This window comes from Labrus bergylta, chromosome 1 (assembly GCF_963930695.1).
Source record: "Labrus bergylta chromosome 1, fLabBer1.1, whole genome shotgun sequence".
NCBI lineage: Eukaryota > Metazoa > Chordata > Actinopteri > Labriformes > Labridae > Labrus > Labrus bergylta.
Window position 1 is genome coordinate 26,452,268 of NC_089195.1, and position 24,271 is coordinate 26,476,538.

At 40.3% G+C, this 24,271-nt stretch overlaps 1 protein-coding gene across 1 annotated transcript; it reads left to right on the plus strand.

The window, feature by feature from the left end:
- The first annotated feature begins 939 nt into the window (after positions 1-939).
- suclg1 (succinate-CoA ligase GDP/ADP-forming subunit alph) lies at positions 940-23,650 on the plus strand. Its single transcript, XM_020643858.3, has 9 exons — positions 940-1,032; positions 3,853-3,953; positions 7,603-7,719; positions 7,944-8,156; positions 8,704-8,761; positions 10,274-10,357; positions 12,997-13,148; positions 17,816-18,004; positions 23,188-23,650. Exons 1-9 carry the CDS (start codon positions 999-1,001, stop codon positions 23,212-23,214), a joined length of 975 nt encoding a protein of 324 aa, XP_020499514.1. The 5' UTR covers positions 940-998; the 3' UTR covers positions 23,215-23,650.
- Positions 23,651-24,271: the final 621 nt, after the last annotated feature.

Here is a 24,271-nt window from a genome sequence, read left to right on the forward strand (position 1 = left end):
ATATTGATTATGATGATGGTAATGACGATGGTTTTTGTTTGATAACGACGACTTATAAGATGGTTTCTATACTGATTAGAGCTCTCAAGAACTGCCGTCAATGTTGTGCTTTGCCTCTGGTCACTTCCTGTCAGCACCTGTGTGTCCAATCAGACTCAAAGCTGATCATTTGCTCTTACTGACATTGTTCCCCTTTTTTCTAGATCCTTTCTTGTGTTGTACTTACTCTCTGATGTACGTCGCTTTGGATAAAAATGTCTGCTAAGTGAATTGTAGATTGTAATAATCCCAGAATAAACAATTACATAAATAAGCCCAATCATAATTTTTCAACAGAGATGTTGAGCAAACCTTGAGTCTACTATTTTAAAAAAAGTTCATAAAAAGTATGTATGTAACTATAGACAAACATAAGATCTTGACAACTTTTGCTGGTTGAATTGCCCTCTGAAACCATCACATGTTAACATGTTTGCACATTCCTACCGCCTATATATCTTTTTCAACTGACTGAAAACATAACAGATTTGTTATTTCTAGAGAAGCCCTGTGGTGTGACTTTGAGATTAGTAATTGATTTCAATCGCAGTTGCCAAAGTAAAAACTAATGAAATGTTCACACTCTATCTTAAGTGACATTTACTTAAATTCATTATGTGGTTAATACGCCCTCTAGTGCTGAAAGGTTGTTGTTGTTGTTGTTGTTTTTTTTTGACTCACTTTGCAGAGAACTACACCACCCAAAAGTCCTTGTACGTTTAGGCATCCTTTGTACTGCCTTAAACAATAGTTCAATATCTGTATTATGTGTTGAATGAACTGCTCAGGACAAAAAGCACTCACTGTCTTTAGCAGAAGCCTGAAGACCAGTGGGTGACAGGAATACATATATTTTTTAACTAATTTAAAAATAACTATTTAATTGGGGATATGTGTAGGCAGCTATATTCCGTGTGTCGGGTCCTCATCCGCTGGTTGTCATTGGTGAATGACCGAAGATGTCTCACAGCAGGTTGTTTGCCAGGCTGCTTTGTAAGTATTTTACTTAATTTAATGTTTTATCACGTAAAATGTTTAACTTTTAAGTGTGTCTCTTAGACGTGTACTCGTTTGCTGTGTTTCTAATATCAACTGAGCTCCGGACGATCCAACACTAGCTACTAAAGCTGCCTCGGTTTGCTGTCAGTTAGCATACAGGCTAGTTAGCCACGTTAGCATGCCGACTGACTTCAGCTGTTTAAATCTCAATGACAGTTAGCCAGCCAGCTAGCTTCACCAGGGACGCCCCGTTTAAATCTGACCCCCCATGTTAGCCTGCTCCCAGGGCAGAGCATGTGCCGATCTTTGACCTTGCATGTCCCGTTGACCAAATGCAGCCTGTCCATTTACTCTGCCCGGTTGTTGCTGGTTGAGTAAATCATGTTAAGTATTTACTCAGCAGTGTTGGTAGTAAGCTTAAGTCGCTGTTCCTCCAGTCTGTCTGCAACCTGTGTGTTTACAGACATGAGAGATGGGTAGCATCAATGGATTTTCCAAGATAAAAAAATGCTTTATTAGTATTTGTCAATAAGTTACGACACAAGTGAGCAACTGAACTTTGCACAGTGCCTTTGACAAAGTTGTGCAGAGTAAGGCACCGAAAGAAGAGCAAAGTTCAGTCTGTGAGGGTGAAAGCTGCTACTTCACTTTGTTAGGAGCCCATGTGTTTTTATCAACATGTTTTCTTATGCATCTATGTGTTGACCTTCAAAGTGTGTGTGTGTGTGTGTGTGTGTGTGTGTGTGTGTGTGTGTGTGTGTAAGTAATCAAGGTTGTTATAGAAATAAACAAACCTATTTGAATATTTAACATCTACTTTTTAGATGGATATGGATGTAGTTTATAGTCCGCCCTTCTTAGCAAAATCTGAATGAAGTCTGGTTTCAGTTTTTTTTATGGCTATTAGCTAATGTTTAATTTCTTCTGGAATAAATGTATTAAAGATTTAATGAAATGAATTAAACTTCCAAAGTAATCTGTTGCCTGGTCGATGTTGGTTTTGGGCTTAGTGAAAATGTCAAACCTTAAATGATTATAAAATAATTATAATAATTTATCCTTTATTAATTCCGCAAGGGGAAATTCATTTTTTTTTTCAATTTTACACTCTGTCTAATGAACATGAACACACACACACACACACACACACTCCTATGGACATGCATTAATGGAGAGGTCTCAGAGTGAGGGGGCTGCCCACAGCAAGCGCTCCAGAGCAGTTTTGGGGTTCGGTGCCTTGCTCAAGGGCACCTCTGCAGTGTTTATTGATTCATTTACCTATTTATAAAGACTTTTTTTTTTTTGTTTTTTTAATATTAAATAAGTAATCATTCATTTGCTTTAAATGTAAGCCTTTTATTATAGTGGTTAGTTCTGGTTATTTCATCAAAGAAATGTTATTTTTACTTTAACCTGGGTAACTGGTGCAAGTTTAAAAAAAGAGGGCAACCTTTTTTACAAAATGCATCCCTGATTGAATGTAGACAGTGAAATATGAATGTGCATGCATATAACAGAATGTTCTTCTGAATGAATTTAAAGAAAAGCAGCTTTGATTTAAGACCTAAAAATAAATGAAACTCTCAGGTTAAATATCTGTCCGGTGTTTGTATATTGTGCAGTTGTGCGGTTGACCTATAGGGTGAGGTTGTTGTAAAACAGATCTAGCCTTTGTCTTATCAGTTGTCTCACATTAGAAATAAAACTAAACAGAGATCCCTTACTTGCCCTTTGACACGAATCTGTGTTGCTACTTGCTATATTGTGTCTAAGCTGGGGATTTGAAAACAGCTGCCTGCAGCTGATGGAAACAGATTGGATAGAAGCTGTGATTGAACTGGGCCACACTGTAAACATGAGAAAAACTGAGTTAGAAGAGTCAGAAAAATGCAAAGCTGGGTGATTATTCCCTGTGAGCGTTTTCCGAAAACACTGGGAAATGTAGTCAAATTCATCCAGTCTCACAGATGGCTGGAGTAGATCCTGAAGTATGTACTAATTCAAAAATAGACTTTGAATCATGAATCCAGAATCGTTTTGAATCGAAAATACATTCTCAATCAAATCAAAATTCGAATTGAGAGACACCCAAAGATTCCCAGCCCTAGACTCAATGTCTTGTCTTTTTTTAGCTTCCTACTCACATCATGTAAATACCTCTGCTTTTTGTTTAAAGGTTTACAAGTTCTGATGAAATATAATCAGACTTGTATGATCAAAATGATCCCCCCCAAGTTTCATTAAAAAAAAAAAGGTATTGCAAAGTTACTCTTATGTGCATCATTATTACCTGACATTGACAATAAGCCAAATTCCATGTAAGATGGCTTCAATATTCAAAACATGATGGAAATGCTCTGGGAACGACAGAGACGGTGGGTATGTGCTCCATATGTTCCATTTTACTTCATCTGTTGACAACGTCCATCGACGGCTCCATAGGTTAAGCAAACAGCTCTAGTTAAATAATTCAATATCTCAAGGACATCGAAGAAAAACTGTGTGTGGTTGTGATGCCAAGTGCAATAAAGGTCAGCCATAGAGTTTGAAAAAAAAAAAAAAAAGAAGTAGGAAATTCAAGCTGTTGCAGAAGTAAAGTGAAAGTTACCAAAACACAGCTGGAAGCAAAATGAATAGGCAGTTTCATTTTAACCACCTACTGTTTACTCTGTTGTCACAGGATTGTTGACATGTACTCCTTTGTGACTGCTGAACAAATGCATCGGGAGTTTTCTGTGCCTATATTTTGTTGGATAATATTGACCAACGCATGGATGTGTCACCTAGAATGAGCGCGTTACTTTCTCTTTTCAGTGCAGCAGTGTGGAGTCAGGCACTGTTATACAGCGTCGAGACAGAACCTGTACATCGACAAGAACACCAAGGTCATCTGCCAAGGCTTCACAGGGAAGCAGGTTTGTACTGACCCTTACAGTTACCCATAACAACATGTTTACTTTATTATTGCTTCAGATAACTCTACGCTTGTTGTGAAATCTCATAGTTTTTCCTTACTAAACACACACACACTTCACACATTCTTTGTGTCTACTTCCTTTTTATTAGCATGGGAGAAGACATGTACAATTTGTAATATTTTCCATCTCTTGTAAAACCCCAAATTACAGTTCTTTTTAGAAGCTTTCAAACCATGCAACGTATAATATCCTCTATCGGTTACCATCAGTTCAGACTTGGAAATATTCCTCAGCGGCCTTCTACATTGCCATCTAAGGTCTGTTCTGTTTCTCTCTGCAAACAGACATGTAAATATGATGATAATAGATGTGAAACATCTTTCACATGCATTAACTGATGTGAAAAACTCTCAATGCAAGAACACATATTTTTTTTATGGTCTCAAACAAACCTCAAACCTTTTATATTTCCTAGAAAGTGTGTATTTTTTTATACGATGCATATTTCAAATTTTGTAATTACAAATGTATTTTGTCTGTTCTAACTCTATTATTGCTCGTCTATCTTTAACATCTTACAAAGCAGATTCTGAAGCCAAAATCACACAAATCCTGATATACCTGTACTATTCTGTTCCTCTGCGAAAGGAAAATTCTCTTTTGTTCTATTCTGTTCTATTATTTTCTGTTCTATTATCTTTTGTTCTATTCTGTTCTATTGTATTCTCTTTTGTTCTATTCTTTTCTATTCTGTTTTGTTCAATTCTATTATATTCTGTTCTATTGTATTTTTGTCTATACTATTCTGTTCTGTTCTTTGGGTATTTAAAGGGCCCATATTATGCTTTTTCTGGTTTTATATGCTCTTTAGTGTGTTTTCCAAGTGTCCTGTGCATGTTTAGGCACATCTATGTGCAAAAATTCAAAGTCTGTGAAAACGCGGCTTCTCCTACGTCCTCCTGTTAGCTGCAGCATTAGCCACATGTAACGCTCGGTTCTAGCCCCCCTCGATAAAAATTTGTCAGTCTGACGTCATTGTCAGTGTGAGATCACTGATCTAAGCCCATTGGCTCGTTGTGGCAAGCCCTGCAGCTCATGTTGCACGCCCGTTAACTTCTGTAGCACGCCCACGATATACCGTAGCCTGCGGTAGCACAGTAGTACTAAGGTGCTAATGTTTATGCTACCCTCGGACAGAGCCAGTGGCTGCATTCCCAATATGGTAAAAGGGGCGGATCAGACTTGGCACACACGGGGACTCTGAACGTGGGCACTTCAGAGCCTTAGAGAGAGAGTCAGAAGTGAGCCGGTGCATGGAGCGGCAGTTCATGAAAACAGACACTTTTTTTTTTAACTTTAGCTATTGTGAACATACTTTAGAAGGTACATAGATTAAATATATGAACCCCAAAAAGGGCATAATATGGGCTCTTTAAAGCATGAGTAAAATGACTATAGAAGAAAAATTGTGATAGTTATGTTAAACATCAGTATTGGTAATGGACCTGATTTTAACAATCAGAGCATCTCTAGAGAAACGCCTGAATTACAGTACAAGGTGAAATGATAAGAATGGAATAAATGTTGAGTATAGATGAAAGTGTTTCACTCAGTGAAGTTCGAAATATTACTCATGATCCACTTAATATCTTTGTAATTGCTAAAAGTTGTCCTTGGAGAATCCGTTTTGTATCATTGCAGATAGATTGGGTGAAATAGAGTTTCACTCTGCCTTCATTTTTCCACCCTAGAGCACCGTTCTTTCACAAAATAATATTACCTTTGTGTACACGCTTGTTGATCCTTCAAGTTATTTTTCAAGAGCATGAAACAGCTCAGGTGATTCACTTTGATCCGTGTCCAGTCAAGGAGAATAAAAAATCTTGGCTAGTCTGTACAACAAGCCAGAAACGTGGACTTTACAGATTTATACCCCCCCCCCCCCCCCCACTCCGTCCTCAATGCACTTTCCATTTTTCATCCTCTAGTTTCTCTTCAACATAATAAAAGGTTGTTAAATATAGTTCCAGTGAACACTCCGGATAATTAGAAAAGGATGAGAAATGAAGCGGGAGCCATTGGGTGCACATTCGGGTGTCTTTCTGGCCCGATAAGCAAGCCATTTTTCAAATTTATTGTCCTAACATTTGCGATAATAATGACGGGCAAAAAAAGCAGCAAAGTTAGCAAGGTTAAGGGGTATATTTCATTTAGGAGAAAACTGCTGATTCATAGCTTCTAATTCCTTTTAATAGGCCAGTTTTAATTTTTACATGGGGGGTCATTTATTTGCACTTGTAGTTATGACCCTTGGCTGCTTTATCTATATTGTTTCAGCATCTTCAGTAATAATTAACGGACTACAGACTGATAGGATGTGTTCAGCAGAAAATCAATTTACACTGCAGCAATGCACTCGTTTTTCACAGGAAAGAACATGTGAGACTCACTCTGAAGATTCTCCAACCAAATGACTTTCCTTTTCCTTTAGTGTTATTTAGTGCTGCTTTATCTAGTTTTCTTTCTTTACTAATGGTTATGATATATTTGTACCAACCACAGAACACAAGTAATAACAGTCTGAGATTATAAAGACTTACTCTCAAATCAGGAACATTTATAAACCTTTGTCATTTCAAGTTTACATTAAAACTCAGGTAACTTAGTGAAGTACAAGAAACGTCCCTGCAACAGACAAAATGTGTTGTGATGACTGTTTAATTCAACTTAATTCAATTTGTATAGCACATTTCATACAAATGTCAACTTAACGTGCTTCACAGAAGACAAAAATAAACACATGCAAACTCATTCAAATAGATTTAGGAACACATTTTCAATCCAAAAACACATTTATAAAAGGATCCTGCACATTTTGCAGCTGTTGCTCAGTTGGTAGAGTCAATCGTCTCCTAATTGGAAGGTCGGGGGTTCGATCCTCAGCTCCTGCAGCTAAATGTCCGATGTATTCTTGGGCAAGACACTTAACCCCAAGTCGCTCCTGCTGCTTCATCGGTGGCGTACGAACGTGTATGAATGGGATTAGTTACTATAGCAACCTCTGACATCAGTGTGTGAATGTGTAGGTGTGACCTGCAGTGTAAAAGTGCTTTGAGTAGTCAGAAGCATTTTACAAACTGAAGTCTATTTACCATACAACACATACACACCACACACCTTTTCCTCGTAGTGCGCACACACAGGACCACAAACTGTACATATACACACACACACACACACACACACACAATCTTGTCAACCATCTTTCATTGTAAACATTTCACATCAGTGCAGGATCACATCTAAAGCTGTTTTTGTTTTCTTTTTTATTCTGCAAGGTGACTTTACTTAACTCAAAACATCATTATCAGTCAGCAGCCTTTTAATCTCGATTCATCAGATACTGCTGGTGTGTATATATATATATATTTTTTTTTAACTTGTAGCTGCGTCCCCTTAAAAAAGTTCATCCTCACTTCTCTTTCCATCCCTTTCCTCTGCTGCACAGGTGATTAATCCTGAATGGCAGCATATTTCCTCCTTCCTCTCTGTCTGTAATGATATCTCAAGGTTGATGCTGCAGAAATGGCTGTACCCCCACTTCATTACACACTCATACACACACTGCCTCCTCTTTTCCTTGTAGGGAACGTTTCACAGTCAGCAGTCTCTTGACTATGGCTCCCAGTTAGTCGGAGGTGTTTCCCCTGGAAAAGGTGGGAAGACGCACCTCGGCCTGCCCGTCTTCAACTCCGTCAAAGAGGTATGTATGATAACCTTATCTATCTGTGAGTGTTACAAATCTCCAAATTATGTTCAGAGCTGACATAATGTGCTGCAGAGAAGAAGGGCTGTGAATCTTTACACATGGTATTTAAAGAAACATTAGGTGGCACTATTTCATAACTTTTGGCTCTCCAATTTTAATGCACCAACATTACCTTTTTCTATTCCGTCTTTTTATTTTTTGTTGCTTTCCCGCCTCAGGCAAAGGATGGCACAGGGGCCGATGCCACTGTGATTTATGTTCCCCCTCCGTTCGCGGCAGCAGCCATCATTGAGGCCATCGACGCAGAGATCCCTCTGGTGGTGTGCATCACTGAGGGCATCCCCCAGCAGGACATGGTGAGAGTCAAACATAAGCTGCTGCGCCAGGGCACCACACGCCTCATAGGCCCCAACTGCCCAGGAGTCATCAATGTAAGTACACACACACACACACACACACACCCACTCTCTGCTGACAGATGCCACACATTAGCATTGTTAGCTTTAGAAGAGGCAGCTAAACGCTTGAATTATTTATTTCTGCAGCTGTTTTCTGTTTTCTTTGTTGTGTTTCTCTTTGTTTGTAGTACAGATAAATAATGATAACTTCATGGGTTGAATATCCAGTGTTTCCTGGATTTTGGGGGTATGGCTAAATTCTCATTTTGACAAAGAAAAGTTGAAGAAGTTTCTCTTTACTCCTGGGGATTTATGCTGTGAATATTCATCAGATTTGTTCTGGGTTATTTAAAGTGAACTCGTGGAGTAGGGGAAAAGCTAAATAATAGATTACTGCATTCTATAAAGAAAAACTTTCCTGCAGTGGAAAGAGTCGTAAAGCGAGTTCAGGTTCAGCTGGGGAACAAGTGATAGAAGATTTCCCGAGATAAAAAAATAATTAAAAAAAGCAGAAGTTTTATGTGATTGTAAATATTTTTTTATTTGAATTTTAAATATTACGTTAATATTTTTTTTGCAGCCTGGTGAATGCAAGATTGGGATCATGCCAGGGCACATCCACAAGAAAGGAAGAATTGGTGAGGTTTCCTGCCTTGTCTTTTGGAGTGAACACAGTAGCAGCAGACGGCTGTTCAACATTAGTCGTGTTCTTCTGTTAAAAGGCAGTTTTTTCTTTGCCACTGTTACTGTTGCTAAAACTGCTGGGATCATGGTGGATTAATGTTGGGTCTTTGGAAATAAAGCAACACATGGGGCTTTCACACACTCCTTAAAAAACTCCAGATATTTGCTTGAGGAGCAGTATGTGTGAACACAAACAGCCACATTTTTCGTTCAGACGTCACCTGGAGTTTCTCCTGCCAGACCTCCTAGTATTTCTTCTGCAGCAAGTCTGAGTGGGCTGATGTGAGAACGCAGCAGGATATTATCCAGAGAATTCAGCTCGAGCCAATGGGAGGGGGGAGGGACGTTTCTATACTGTGACTGGAGTCAGTGCATTGATGGTCTGCCTATGATCACTATGATCTATGACATAATTGAACGTCCGCATTTCTGTTTTTCAGTGTGTTCTTCACTTTTTTGTTGATGCTGTGATTCCGTTAAACTTCAGGTAGCATTGATGAAAAGGCAAATATTCTCATTATAGCATTGTATAGCGGACTCTGTTGCTTCGTCCGCTACTTCCACGTTTTTATTTTCCTGTCACGTCTTACCTGAGGAGACCCCTCCCCTCCCCCATCTGACATGGATAGTCTCCCGCTGTGAGGAGCATATGTGAAGAGCCAGGTCAAGAGAATATCGGGAGCAGTCCTCCTGTAATGATCTAGATATTTTCAGGAGTGCATATGTGAAAACGGCTAAAGAGTCAAGACTTGACCTGCTCTTTTTGAAAAGTTGTGAATTGGCACTGTAAACGGCCTTTTGCCTTTAATAGATGAGACAGGAAATGTTGGTCGGAGAGTGTTGGGGATGACATGCAGTGAAGGGATGAAGTCGGATTCAAACCCACAGCTGCTGCGACGAGGACTCCAGCCTCTGTACATGGGGCGCGCAACATAACCGCTCCCCAAAATACAAGCTATCCTTTTTAAATGCTGAATTCCGGTTAAACTGTAAGTCTCCAAAAACAGAATCTCGCCTCCTGACCTCTCCGACAACATTTTATTTAAAAGACTGAAGTGTGATTGATGAGAAATAATTAAAAGATAAAAATCCATACTAATAACTTTCCTCACATCTGAAAGTTTTTTACTGAACTGTGCTTTAGTCTTCGATTGAGTTTTTCTGCTGTTGTCAGCTTGATAAGCAACGTGTGCTGCTGTTGACCAGCGAACCTTCACAGGAAGTCTGTTTTTAAACTACATCAACTGTCATCATTCCCAAAGCATAAACATACCAGCTGCTACAGCACCGTGATGTGAAATGATCTCATTTGTTTCCGCTGTCAGGATGCAACAATTCAGCCAAAGTTGGAAAACAAAATGACAGCTGCCGTTTCTATCATTTTATTGCCCTTGATTGGAGAAGTGGTTTGGTTATGATTTTGCAAAAACTGCTGTTATAAAGTGTTTTATTAACTTTGATTGCAGGCATTGTGTCCAGGTCGGGAACACTGACCTATGAAGCCGTGCACCAAACTACACAAGTCGGCCTGGGCCAGTCTCTCTGTGTCGGTGAGTGACCTATGACCTTTATTGACTTTAATTATAGCACACAGTAACACTACTCTTTTGGTTGGCAGACAACAGGTAAGTCTGAGCTAAAGAGACAAATCTTTTCTGAAATATCGCTCCCCCTCTTCGCTGTGAAGAATCGTTTAATCATAAATGTTTTCAACTTGGCTGGTAGGCAGAATGTTAACTTCATACGAGGCTTTCAACATTACATACCAACTTAAAGTGAGAGTCAGTAGCATTGATTGAAGCCGCTTGTAAACACAACATTCTCCCATCCTGCTGGGCTCATCACCCTTAGAAGCGCACACTCACTGCAGGAGGTAGTGTGTACGTTACTGTCTGTAGCGACACTGCAAGCTACCGCACACTAGCACAAGCTAACTGCCGGTGTTTGGTGTCTGCCTAATCAACAGAAAGCAGAGCAACTCTGCGTCCCCAGCTAGAAGCCAAGACAAGGTTTACCCTTGTTTTGAAACGAGCTGCGTTTGGCCTCACTATAATTATGTTTTCCTCGTCATTGCTGCTACGTCCACATCCCTCATATTCACTGCATTTAAATCCCGTCCAATCACTGAATTGTACCCACTACTAAACTCACCTCTGCGCTGTCATTGGCTGGAGGAAACACACCAGCTCCCCACGAGAAACGTTCCATGTCAACCAAAACAAACCAAAACATCAAAATCCATGTACAGGTCAGGCTCTCTGCAGACACAGTCACCACCACACATGTATGGAGGCCCATCATGGCATTATTTTTATAAGTCTGCATTTAATTTTTAGGAAAAAGCTACTGACTTGATCTTTATTTAAAAAATATTTTCTATTTAAAATAGTTGTTTCTATACTTTTGCTTTCAATAATGTTGCAGACAGATAAAAACTGCCTTGTACTAAAGAGAAATGAGAAGGTGTGATCCGACAGGCTCACCTCATCAGACACTTTGTGATTGAAGCGGCACTCGACAACATTTCACCATCCTTCCACTTGTGAGCACTGAAGTCGCTGCTATCCCTGAATGGTGTTATTGAGCTTGAACAGACTGAAAAGTATGCTCAGGTGCAAGTGGAAACTTTGCCTACTTTTAAATCTCTCTTGAAATGAATTGCAGGTAATTTAGACATTTCTGCAACTTTCAAAGACCGTTCTAAAACTTACTGTTATCTTACTCGTCTGCTGCACTGTTTTTTCGCAGCCTTGATTTACATGTTGGCTCATTATATTACTGTGAAGTAGGCTGTCTTCAAATCTGTAGCTCACTAACTGAACCGAATCCATAATGTGCAGCTCCTCGTTGTCATTTTAATTGAAATGATTGGTTGAGATTCCCCCACCATGCACCATGTTTTCTGATCTCTTCATGCTGCTTTGCATGCTCAGAACAACTGTTTTTTAAATTTCAACACACACTCTAGATATCCTGCAAATGTTTATTAACTTTTGTACACAAAACAAATTCCTTTGGCCCGACATATTTGCCACCAGCAAGTCGATATTAAAGGGCTGGTTGGACACCGGAATTAACTGAAAACAACTTGGCTTCATTATTATTTAGACATTTTAATTATAGAGTGTCCTCCAGCCAGACTTCATAAAGCCAGCGTGGCAACAGTATTAAATATTGTAGAGTTCATTAAGAAGGTTTATTGGTGGTTCTGTTGGAGACTTCTTAAGTCTGAGTATGACCTAGAGGCTACAGCAAATGACTGTTGATACATTATTTAAAATCACCGTCATCCTTGTTGCCAGTAATGTGCTTCTTTAATTATTATTCATGTCACTCTCTCTCCCCCCCCCCCGGTGTGTCCAGGTTTTTTAAATTCATCCGATAACACCAGTGATGTATTGTCTTTGAAGTTAGTGTCCTGTGTATGCTTACTTATACTTTCCTAGATTCTGGTGTCATTTTTTAAAATGACTTTTGGTCCCTTTGAGCGATATGAAAGGAAAAGCATGATTTAGCTACCACTCAGGGATCATGGTGAATTAAAGGTGGTTGTGCCATTTAACAAACTTTGAAGTTCCTTTGAATTAAAAAAGTAAAAATGTGGTTCTTATAATCTCAGTCAAGTATAACATTATACCAAAGAATTAAAAATAAAGTCCTTGTAATTTCGAACTTTGGAAAATAATTAAATCCTTGGCCTTCAGACTCCTTATTATGTGAGATTAAATTCACAGAAACTCACAGAATGTATATTCCACCACCAGGGGGCTGTCAATCAAAACAATAACAAAAAAATGACATTGAGGCTTGCGAGGAATCATGGGAGTTCTCTCTGCTTTGATTACTGTTAGAAATATTTGAGGTAATGTAAGAACTCAACAACAACAAAAAATAACAGGTTTTGTCAATCTTTTATTAATTTAGATATTTTAATGTAAACATTCTTATTAAATTCTACATATTGTACCTTTTTAAAGGTGGAATCAGTAGCATGGTTAGTTGCAACATTTCAAACGGGGCCCCTCCTCCTGCAGCCACAGTGAACCCAGAAGTACTTTTGTGAAGATAAGAACGACTCAGACACGACCCTGCTTCTTATTCCACATCCACGTGATCCTCCCATATTCCCAGGAATTGATTGTTCGGGAGTCTTGAGCATACAACGAGCGTTTGCTTTATCTCCTGTTAGGTATTGGCGGGGATCCATTCAATGGTACAAACTTCATAGACTGTCTGGAGGTGTTCCTGCGGGATCCCAAGACGGAGGGCATCATCCTAATCGGAGAAATCGGAGGCAACGCCGAGGAGAACGCAGCAGAGTACCTCAAACAGCACAACTCTGTAAGGAGATAGCACACAGTACACCCATTATTTCACCTCGCTCTCTTTGTAATATCCTCGGCTTGGGCGCTTCACCTCGGCAGATATATCTGTTCGTATGAAATATTTATTCTTTTCTGAATTAGCTTTCTGAGGGTTTGAGATCTGCTGTGAACACTGGGAAACCATCGTGCATTGAGAACAAGGTGGAATTATGAAAGTGTTTGCCTTTTGATCACAGCCTCAGGCTCTCTCTCTTTAGTTGTCTCCCTCTGTATGATGAAGACAAAGCCTGACAGATGGCATGAAGGGATGATTCAGGGGGCATGTTTGAGAAATCTGCAGTGTTGACGAGGACTGAACTTTTAGCTATGCCCACATGTGATTAATAGCTGTGAGGTGATGATTGGCTTGTGTAGGCAACCTGGTCTGTGTCTGGACGGGTTTTTTTAATTTAGTTTTGCTCCTTGCAGAAGATGATTTTTAATTTTTCAGTGTGAATGTGTGGTCTACTTCAGTGTGTGTATTGTGGTTGTGCTTGTGGTTCTCTTGAGCTGAGGATTGGACTTGATTTGCCCTCGGCTCCTTTAATGCATGCAAATCTCCTGCTGGCGTCTCAGGAGAATAACTTCTCTCACTCAACAAATAAAGTTCCAACACCACCACCCGCACACACACACACACACCTCCCCCCCACCCCACCACCCCCCACCCACCAAATCAACCAGAGTGTTGACAGCGAGGGACAGTTCAAATGAAACACATGCACGGGAAGAAAAAAAAAACAGCCTAAGAGTAAGCTGCAGATCTCCCGTGGAAAGTCAGTTGTATAGAATACTACACAAGAGAATTGGCTATGTCTCGTTTTTTTTTTTTTTTTTGTGAATTCTGGAGACGTTGTTTTTACTCTAGGAGCAAACTGAACTTTGCTTGATTTGAATTAATTAGAATTCATGTCCCCCACTACACCAAACCCAGGGCAGCTCCCCTGTGTGAATTTTCTCTGTATGCAAAGCACAGCACAACTCTATACCGCAAAGGAGCAAGCAGCAGGTGAGCTCAGCCAAAATAAATAAATCCTACCAAACTGTGAAGACCTAAACTTGATGACAATTCTTTCCCCTCTCTATTGATCAAGTAGAATATGCCAACGCGTCGGCTGCTGTGTGAAATATTGACAGCGTATTCATCTTTTCCAACAAGCAACATTTCTTTAATTGACCAATAATATGAACTTTTAGCTCTGAACTGGATCACTGTTGATTTGTATTAACAGTTCTTAGAGGACAAATGGGGATTTAAAAGCTCTTAGCTTTTGCATTAACATCATTTTTAAGTATAGTCGTTAATAGTATCAATTCTGGTCTTTTCATAACTGCATTGCTCAGATCATTTCAGCCCCTAGACTTCTAAATCTCACCTTTTATTTTGCTTTAACCTTTTATTCCTCGTGAAAGAAACAAGGGTTAAAGTTTGGGATAAATACAATTGTGATGGTTTGATTTATTGTGAGTTAAACCTTTTAATAGTTAGAGAACCTTCGTTTTAAGACTCTGTAGATTTGGTTGGATTTGATGGACTCCCCAGATGCCTGATAACTTGAGTAAGACACAGTCCATCCATCCTGCAAATTCCAGATCCAAACTCCTCCCACATTTCAGACTTGACTAAACAACATCCGAGTCTACCAGAAGTTAGTGAAACGGATACATCCCAACCTACAGATTGGTTCGGACAAGATGAAACAAAATAAAGTTGTTCTCTAAGAGAAAATGTCCTTCTCATGGATGCAAAAAGAGTACTAAAATTAGAATAAAATAAAACCAAAAATCAGGCTACAAATCATCATATATTAGTTTACTAAATCAAAGCTTCAGTTTAAGTTAAATTTCAAGTAGTCTTAGAATGAATCTCAGGCAAAACTGGTTCTTAACATCACAACGACGGTGTTTGATTTTACCTACTTTTTTTAATTGAACCTTTATACAACCAGGAGAGAACTCATTAAGATGTGCAGAAGTACATACAAACATATGACAAGTTACTTGACTTAGCTATGTAGAAAATACATAAAATAACAAATTAAAACAGCAAATATTTGTTAAAATCCAGCACGATCAAAAAAAATATTCAGCAGATCGTCTACTGTCAGATGTGCTAAGTCTTCAAAAATCAAACTCTGCTCTCTCCCTAACAGTGAAGAAGCAGAGTAGGGTGTTCTGGCACAACTTCACCAACTACCAGGGTGCATGGAGAGTGAAAGGCTGGAAGAGGTCAAAAAGCTTCAGCAACACTTTTGTGGTATTTAGCTCATCTTTATTAATTTTATCAGACCCACGCTTCAGGGGTCAGCCTTTGGATGATCCAAATGAAAGACCACAAGCCTCCCCCAAACCAGTGAGAAGAGTTCTAACAGGTAACAGGAATCACTTGTGGGATCAACTCAACTTTATCGTAGAGATGTGTGTCCATGTATGACACCATCACTCATAGGAAAGAAGCCATTTGAGAAAATTATCCTTTTTTTTTTTTTTTTTTTTTTTTTAGGACGTCGCATTTCACATTAACTTGACAAATTCTGCCACACTGGACACATTAAGTAGACACTGCTCAGTGGAAATAAGGTCCACAGTCATGATTGATTTGTGTCATGCAACATTAGATATATTGAACCCCTACTTGAGGAACGCCATATTATACCAGAAGGTGTAGAAGTATTGATTTTTGTATGCATCAGTGTTACAGTCGAGTTACTGCTGTCTGTTTATCTACCGCTGCTTTGATTCTGCAAAATTTCGAGAGAGAAATCCTTATTCATCCCTCTCGGTTCTGCTGTCAGATTTTATGATGCGGGGCATATTTCAAGGTTCCGTCTTCATCAGTGTCTGCGACTCTTGCCAACGTAATGTGGTTTAAAAGTCACCTGTATCAAAGGGTCTGCCTATCATTGCCTCACAGGCTTTCTGAAGTCAGGAATAGGTTTACACAGAATAACCATATTACAATTTTGCTTCATGCATATCAAGTAGGTCGGAGTACCTTAGCAACCGTGGGGGGGGGGGGGGTTACTGATTTCCCCCCCCCACACACACACACACACACACACACACACACACACACACACACACACACACACACACACTCAGTCTTCTATTCCAGCACCAGCTTGTTTCTTTTGAGCTTAACTAAACCCCTTGTAATTCTACGGAAACAACACCGGACACGCAGATTGAAGTGCGAGTACGAGGCGTGTTTGTAAGCTCCACATGCGCGCACACATGCCGGCTTTAGTCGTACCTTTTTGTCTTTTATAGTGGTGTACATGTGTCTCCATTAGGCTTTTTTTTTGTTTTGTTTTTTTGAAAGCTTTTTTAACACAGTTTCTTCACCTTGTAGCCGGCTGTTCTGTGTTTATAAAACAAAGCGTTCCTCCAGTCATGTTGGCACTCGGAGCTGTGGGAACTACCCTATTGGTCTCATAATTAAGGTAATATATCTGAACTGCTAACAGCAGAAGACAAAAAAAAAAAAGTGGGGAGAAGTGAGTGATAGTATGACTCCCCCTCCCTGTATGCATTGTTAGCACTTAGTATCAAGGGAGGCAGGGATTAATAGAGTAATTAAACCCCTTTCGTTTGAGGTAGATTTAAGACTTGATTCACATGAGGGTGGTTTGTTTATTCAGGACGTGATCCGACTCCTGAACACCGAGCGGAGTTCTGCTGCTTAATTTGTTCTGTGCTTACACTTCTGCAAAACGTAGCACAGATGCTTGGAACATATTTTGGAGCACTTTAAAGTCGGTCTCCCATCTCTCTCGCTCACTTTGACGTTAACGGCGCTAAGTGTTAATGTCTCATTAGTGGTGCGTTTCCAGCCAAGGTCCTCAACATCTTTGTCTGTCTGAGATACGGCCTGCTACTCTTAATTATTTAAAGTCATCCCGAGTTTAGATGAGCTGCTGCTGTCTTGTTCCTGCCAGTGTCAGAAATAGCAGAAGACGTGAGGGTCTTTTGAAGGACCTCGCCACATTCGATCTCTGAAAAAACCACAACCTTTGTGAATACACAAAGTCATCTTCTACAATAAGGATGCTATTCTTAAGTATGAATTATTAGCTGCTGTATGGGGTACACACACACATACACACACACACACAGGTGTACACTCTGTCTCTTGTGCTGGATGCGATGCTATTGCTGAAGATGAAATATTAGCTCTCTTCACCTTGGCAATGATCTTAACTGTTGAACGTAACATCCATCAACGAGCAAGCAGCACAGACAGGCGCTGAGCTAATCAGTGCCTGCATGACTAATTACCATCTCAGAAATGAGATGATATGAAATGGCAGGAGTCTGAGCCCCTATCTGGTCATACACCAACCCATGCAATTAAATGGCTTGATTGACCCTTTGTTTTAATAATGCAGGCTGAGACAGTGATGGCCGCTTAGACAAGCCTGTTACCACTGGGGCTCTGTAATTGGAAGAGATTGGCTGTTTAATATCTAATGAACGAACGATGAAATGTAGGTGCAGAAAACTAATTCTCCCTATTTTAATCCCCCCACCTTGTTTTGCTCCCTTCCTTCCTGCGTCTTATCTGCTTTTATGCTCCTCGCTTTTTTTTTTTTGTGTGTGTGCATTTTCACCTCATTATACTCTCTCTTCCTCCTCTCTGTCCAGGGTGCCAATGCAAAGCCCGTGGTGTCCTTCATCGCCGGGCTGACTGCTCCTCCAGGTCGCAGGATGGGCCATGCCGGCGCCATCATCGCTGGTGGAAAGGGCGGAGCCAAAGAGAAGATTGCAGCCCTCCAGTCAGCTGGAGTCGTAGTCAGCATGTCCCCTGCACAGCTGGGCAGCACTATTTTCAAGGTGAGTCCTTTTGTTCCTGCAAGAAAAATGATCTAACATAATAACGCTTTGAAGGGGAACACCGCTAAAGGCTGCTTTTACTTGGGATTCTTAAAGTTGAGCTGCTACTGCATATTTTCAGACCTTAACTTGAGGAGAATGTCAAATGAAGGACTTTTTCTTCTCAAAGGGATTTTTCAGTAACCTACATACTGGACTTCTGATATTTCAATAATTGTGATGTTACATTTGAGATTTGCAGGAGGACAGGATGCTCAGCAAATTCAACCTCAAAGATCTCTTTTAGTTTTCTAAAGCTTTTGGGGGGGGGCAGCAGTAGCTCAGTCTGTAGGGACTTGGGTTGGGAACCGGAGGGTCGCCCGGTTAAAGTCCCGATGTGGACCCTAGTATGGCAGATGGTCTGGTAGCTGGAGAGGTGCCCGGGTTGCCCCCGAGCAAGGCACTGAACCCCCAACCGCTCGGGCGTGCTCTCTGTGTAGCAGTGTGAAGCAGTCCCACTCTGACGTCTCTCCCCTAATGCATGTCCACTGGTCCTGTTTGTACATGTGGGTCATTTGGGCTTACATGTGTGAAAAGCATGCCCCTTTAAAAAAACAGAATTTCCCCTCGTGGGGAAAAAAAATCTCTAGGTAGTAGACGTCTAAGAACACTAAAAATCAATTATGTTACTTTATGAACAGATAGATGAGTCAGCGTTATTTAATGTGTCTGTCAACAAAAAGCTTTTCTTTAACCACTTTCATCTCAGTGTCATCTCCCAGTCACAGTTCTTTCTTTTGCGTTCACAACATACAAAAACATAAAACGCTCAGCTTCATAGTGACATTCTGGGAGCGTGTTTTTAAATTATTATTCAAACAAACCCCCCCCCCCCCCCCAAAATTCTTCAGGCTCAGATGTTTTTCTTGTTCGTGTTTTTTTTATTAAATGCTACCATCCATCATCTTTCCTTTTACTAATGTTCGTCTCTTTTTCCCCTTCCGGCTTCTCTCTTCATCTTTACTTCCTGGGTTTATTATCCAAATTATTTCTGTCACATTCAAATGTGCATGATGTAGAAATGTAAATACTTCTAACCAAAAAAGCTTTTCAAATATTACCAAGAAGCCAATTATAAACTGCAGTATTTGACTTTGACCTGCTGTATGAGATTCTAAAGAGCTTTTACATGAGTCAACCTTGCACATGATTTTCATTATTTCGATGCATTAGCAGCTTCAACCGAGCAGCCGTCGAGCAAAGGTGATGTAGTAACAAAGTATGGTGTGAGGCTCGTAGCCCAGTCGTTCGTCACCAAGCTGTGAGGATGTTTACCAGGCAGTAGTTTTATTTTTTTTGGATCCTTCTATTGTCAGGTTGTGACAGAACTTTTAATATGCGTTACAGAAAGGCAGAAGACGAGGGCAGGAGTCTGCGCCACTACCCCTTTTATTCCAGTTTATCTCTGGGGAAACCCTGTTAACAAGATGTATAAAAAGTGAAAGCATGTATTACACCCATTCATCATCTCATATTTTTTCATTAGCACTTGCCGGCACTCCTGCACGCTGATATAATATAGATTTACACACATTTTCCCCTCTCCCGAAGTTTAATTCATAATCATTGTGTGTAATGATGAAAAACATGCGACGCGGTTTGTTCATTTTTCTCTGCACTCTTGTGTTCATGCATCTCTGTTAGTTCCATTGATCGCTGTAATTGACGCAATAGCATGTAGGAGAGGCGAGCAGAGTTAAAGGCTCTGTGTGTGGGCAGAAAAACGACGATGACCCCAGTGTCTGGGTGCTGCAGAGCATCTCTCTAGTGTCACTGACCGGCCTGCATGAGACTCCACATAAGTGTTGAAAATCAGCAAATGATGCTCCATGCATCATCACTTCAGCTGAGAGAGATAACTAGCTGAATACAGTACAGAGTGGAGTGTTTTCTTTAAATATGTACATAGCAAGCATTAACTTGTAGAATAACTTCCATTTCTAGACTGAGCACTAAAAGACGTGTGCTGCACTTTCCTTCACAGTAACTTTAAAACAGACTGTTTGTGTGGCATCAAATGTTTTTGCAGAACAAAAAGACACGTGTTGGTATTTAGAGATGATTCCAGTCAAGGAAATGTTTTAACGCCAGACAGTCAGAAAGCTCTTAACCCCCGAGTGGTACATCATCATCCTTAACAAACACTGCTGAACATGCTTTTGTCCTCCCCAAAGCACATCCTCGCGCTATATTTATCATAATAATGATTACAGATGCACCCTGCCAACTGGGTTTAAGAGGAAACAGGATGTAGTTTGCCGGTGTAGTTAATAGGGGCCACTGTCTCTGCTGAAATAATAACTTGTAGCTATTTGACAATTCGGTGCGAGTAAAGAAAGAGCAGACAATATGATGACAGGCTTCAGGTCTTGTTTCTTTTTTTTTTTGTTTTTTAATCAAAACCCAAGTGTTGTCCCACGCACATCTGGTTGACAGGTTCATAAGAAAGTGATGTCATTTAAAGGAAGAGTTGATTTCACTCTGTCACAGCACTGAGTTTACTGAAAGTGCAAGGTGACACTCTTAAAGAGTGGGTGCAGGAATTCAGGAAGTGAGAATTAGTGCAAACTAACTGAGTACGAGACATACCCGAGACCAGAGTGCTCCAAGACCAAGTAAAGAACAAGACGTTTAGGGATCGAGACCGAGCCAAGACAAAGACCAAGACCATGAAAAAATCATCATCTTGTGTGCAGGGGGCGTGTCATTAAAAAAAAAACAAGTTATTCGTTGTTCTAGAATGGGGCGTGTTCCTTCTAATCCCAGTAATGACGTGGAAAAATAGCCTGTCAGTGGTGGTCTCGACCAGTCTTGATTTAAAACCTAGAGTCCACCCAGTCTGAGACCGAGACAAGATTGAAAAAATGCTTTCGATTCCTAGACAACAGCGAGACCTTCAAAAAGTGGTCTTGACACCAAGACCGATTTGAAGTACTACACCACTAGGGGGAATCATGTGTCCTTTTGAAACAATCTGTGTCTTAATAAGCTGAAAAGTTTTCAAGTTTTAGTCAGTACTTTGATAGAAACTTGGTCTACTTTTGCATGTTTTGCTTTTAATTCCGGCCTCAACAACAAACAATTTGTAATCACATGTAGGTTCTGGGTTTTGTTGGGGTGAAGCCCTTGAAATTATTATTATTATATATACTCCTATTGGCACAAGTATGCTGCTTTTTAAAACGTATTCCTCACACCAAAGCATCTCTAACCTCACTAAGATGTAAATGTTCTAAATAGGCCTTTAAAAAACATCAAAATACAAATAACTCAATCATACACACATACATGAGGTCAAATACACACGAGACAGTTAGAGAAACAAAATTCAACAGTAATGTGATCAAGAAAAATCAGACAGTGCACTTCATGATAGAAGAAAACACAAGTTTAAATCCAAAATGAAACTATGAAGTCATTCTTTTTACACTTTTAATATCTGATTGAACTGCTGATAAAGGCAAGCGACACCAAAGCAGACACCGGACTGGAATAAAATGATCTCCCGAGTGTCAATAAAAGTATGTGATGTAATTTTTTTTCTCTACTTAACCTGCCCAGACTGCCACTGGTGCAAGGACCGGATATCAGAAAACACATGTTTATCTGAGAAGGACCTCGATCATGTGCAGGGTTGAATAATTATGAATTTTTTACTTGTTTACAAAATATCTGTGGCTCATCGTCGCAGCAGACAGCATTATTCCATCCTGCTCAATATTCACAGCACAGCAGGCGTGCACACATGAACAGACAGATGTGTGCCGTCAAACAGAATGTGAAGTTTTTGTTTGCGTAATGAATTCCAAAACTAAAAAAAAAACAAACAAGTGAAAAGAGATCGCACACCATGTTTACAGCGGCTCACTCCAGGCTTCATGTGTGTCAAAGCTGTTGTCACTGCCAGCTTGTAAATGTGTTGCTTTTCCTACACGTCTTTTTTTTGTTTGTTTTTTCCCTCTCTCCTCAGTCCTCCTTGGTATTTTCACCCGTCTCTCTTTGAGTGGCAACCTCTACTCCCCCCCACCCACCTTCCTACCCACCCACCCCCCCTTGTCTTGTCAAGAGTCTGTCTCACAAAAACGTCTTTTTTTTTTTTTTTTTTTCACCTCTCTGTCACCAAGAACTCTGCTCTTACCTTTCTTTGTGTCGTGATTTCTGTCTTGTAGCCTTGAGTTACTCTGCTGTCCTGGACCAACAAAGCATCTGTCTGCTTATGTCACAAATAACCTCCTCATCCTTTAGCCACTCTTCCTGTCCCTTCACCTCTTTTTTTTTTTTTTTTGTCCTCATTTCCTCTAAAGCTCTGTCCCTAAATACTGAACCATGTGCTTATACTGCACCTCATCTCTAAGCATTTTTTTTTTTTTTAAATCCAGTGACCAAGGCCTCACTCTCATCAAAATGTGTCCTCATTCACTGCGTCCTTCAAAGGACGACGAGGTTGAGAGAGGCCGAGGCTTCTTCTCAAACATTTCAGAATCATGGAAATGTTTCCTCCTCAAGGTGGCAGTAGACCTTAAGGTATCCGCAGATCACAAAGGAATGGGGCCGACATGTGCACAAGCATTTGTGTGTTCTGTGGACCTGATAAATGACATTTGCATTAAGTTACTTTCCTCGCCTGGAATGGAAAAATCCGAGGGGAACGACATAGTCTATCATCCCGCGGTTTGTGTGATATTTTCCAAATTGAATATGTAAATAGCCACAGCCCTTTTTTAATGGCTGTCATAATGCGTCCTCATTTGTAGTCACATGCGTGGACTGTGTTGATAAACACAGCAACCGTAACCTCACATAAATCAGATTGTTTTAATTATTTTGCAGATGTGTTGCTTCTAACAATCACAGGAAGTGAGCTGTTTTAATGTTAACTACTGGAACTTAATGACATGTACAGCGTGACATGATTTGCACTCTCCAGGAAAAAATAAAAACCAACAACCACAGGCTCTCTCTCTAAAGCTGGAGCTGCGTCTGTTTCCCCCCCCCCCCCCCCCCCCCGCCTTAACTGCAGATGTGATGCATGGGATCAAAAACAGCCGTGTGAATTCTGCATGAATAAATCATTCACTGCTGTCTATCTTACTTCGTTTCATGTGGTGTCTCTTCTTCTCTCCCTCTGTTGTCCATCTCTGCAGGAGTTTGAGAAGAGGAAGATGTTGTAAATTGTGCAAGAAGGCATCTCGACCTTTTACCCCCCCCCCCCCCCCCCCCCCCCCCTCCCTGCCCTGAAAATTGAGAAGAACAGCCGGATTCTGGAGGTGGATGAGCCCCTACAGTAGCTGTAAAACCCTGATTACTTCAACCATGATGCGCACATACAGTGTTTATATTGTAATTTCTGCCATGAACTTGTAACTTGCACACAAAGAAAGAATAAAATATAGTGTCTTAATGGAATTCTAAAAAGCTCATTGTACACAGTGTAAAAGCTTTATAGATGTTTTTTTTCTTCTCTTCCTCCACAAAATGTCGACAGCTGAGTGGAAGGATGCCATGGTAACCTTGGTGATCTGTTCGGTTCTGTTATTCTCCTCCTACTGTAATCCATCACTCATTTTCACTGGCTGTCCACCTCAATAAGAAATATTTCTCATATCACTTTCCTGCTGTGTTTCTTTTTATGCTTTTATCAAACAGATGTTGTCTCATTATACACTGAACTCGTCTGTCTCTGGGTTTTCTCCCTGTGTGCAGTTACATGAACACAAAACGTCACGTGAGAAGACAGCAGTGGTTAGAAAGGTGCCGCATGTTGTGAGTGGGATGTGCTGGCTTTTCAGCACTGCCTGTGCCATGTCGAACGTATAGGGAGTTAATTGCCTGCAGAGGAGGTGAGGTGAAGATTGCTTGACGTGTAAATTCAAACATCTCGTTCTTGCCATGACTTACAAACTGTTAAATACATCAGAGTTGATTGAATTTGAAATCTAGGATGCTTTTTTAGCATTTATTTTGAACTCATCTGTTTGAGTAGAAACTATTCTGCAACAAGAGGAATAGTGTGTAGCTGTGAGGCAGGAGACAATGGTGCATAAATGAGCCCTGGGAAGACTGACCTAAATGACCCTGAAGCTTAAAAACAAGACCTTTTTGAAAGAGTTAAAAGTTCAAATTGTAAAAAGAGTGGAGAGAGACTTGATATCCACAATCAAGGGAAAGGACTTGCCCACGAAGTCAGTTTCAGGGAGAATAAAGTCTATGCTATAAGCTGCAGGTCGA

Bases quoted from the DNA above. Each gene is read 5' to 3' on its own strand.
- suclg1 (XM_020643858.3), top strand. From the start codon at position 999: ATGTCTCACAGCAGGTTGTTTGCCAGGCTGCTTT. The intron at 10,358-12,996 runs GTGAGTGACCTA...ATCTCCTGTTAG, and splicing joins GGGCCAGTCTCTCTGTGTCG to GTATTGGCGGGGATCCATTC. The intron at 18,005-23,187 runs GTGAGTCCTTTT...CCATCTCTGCAG, and splicing joins TGGGCAGCACTATTTTCAAG to GAGTTTGAGAAGAGGAAGAT.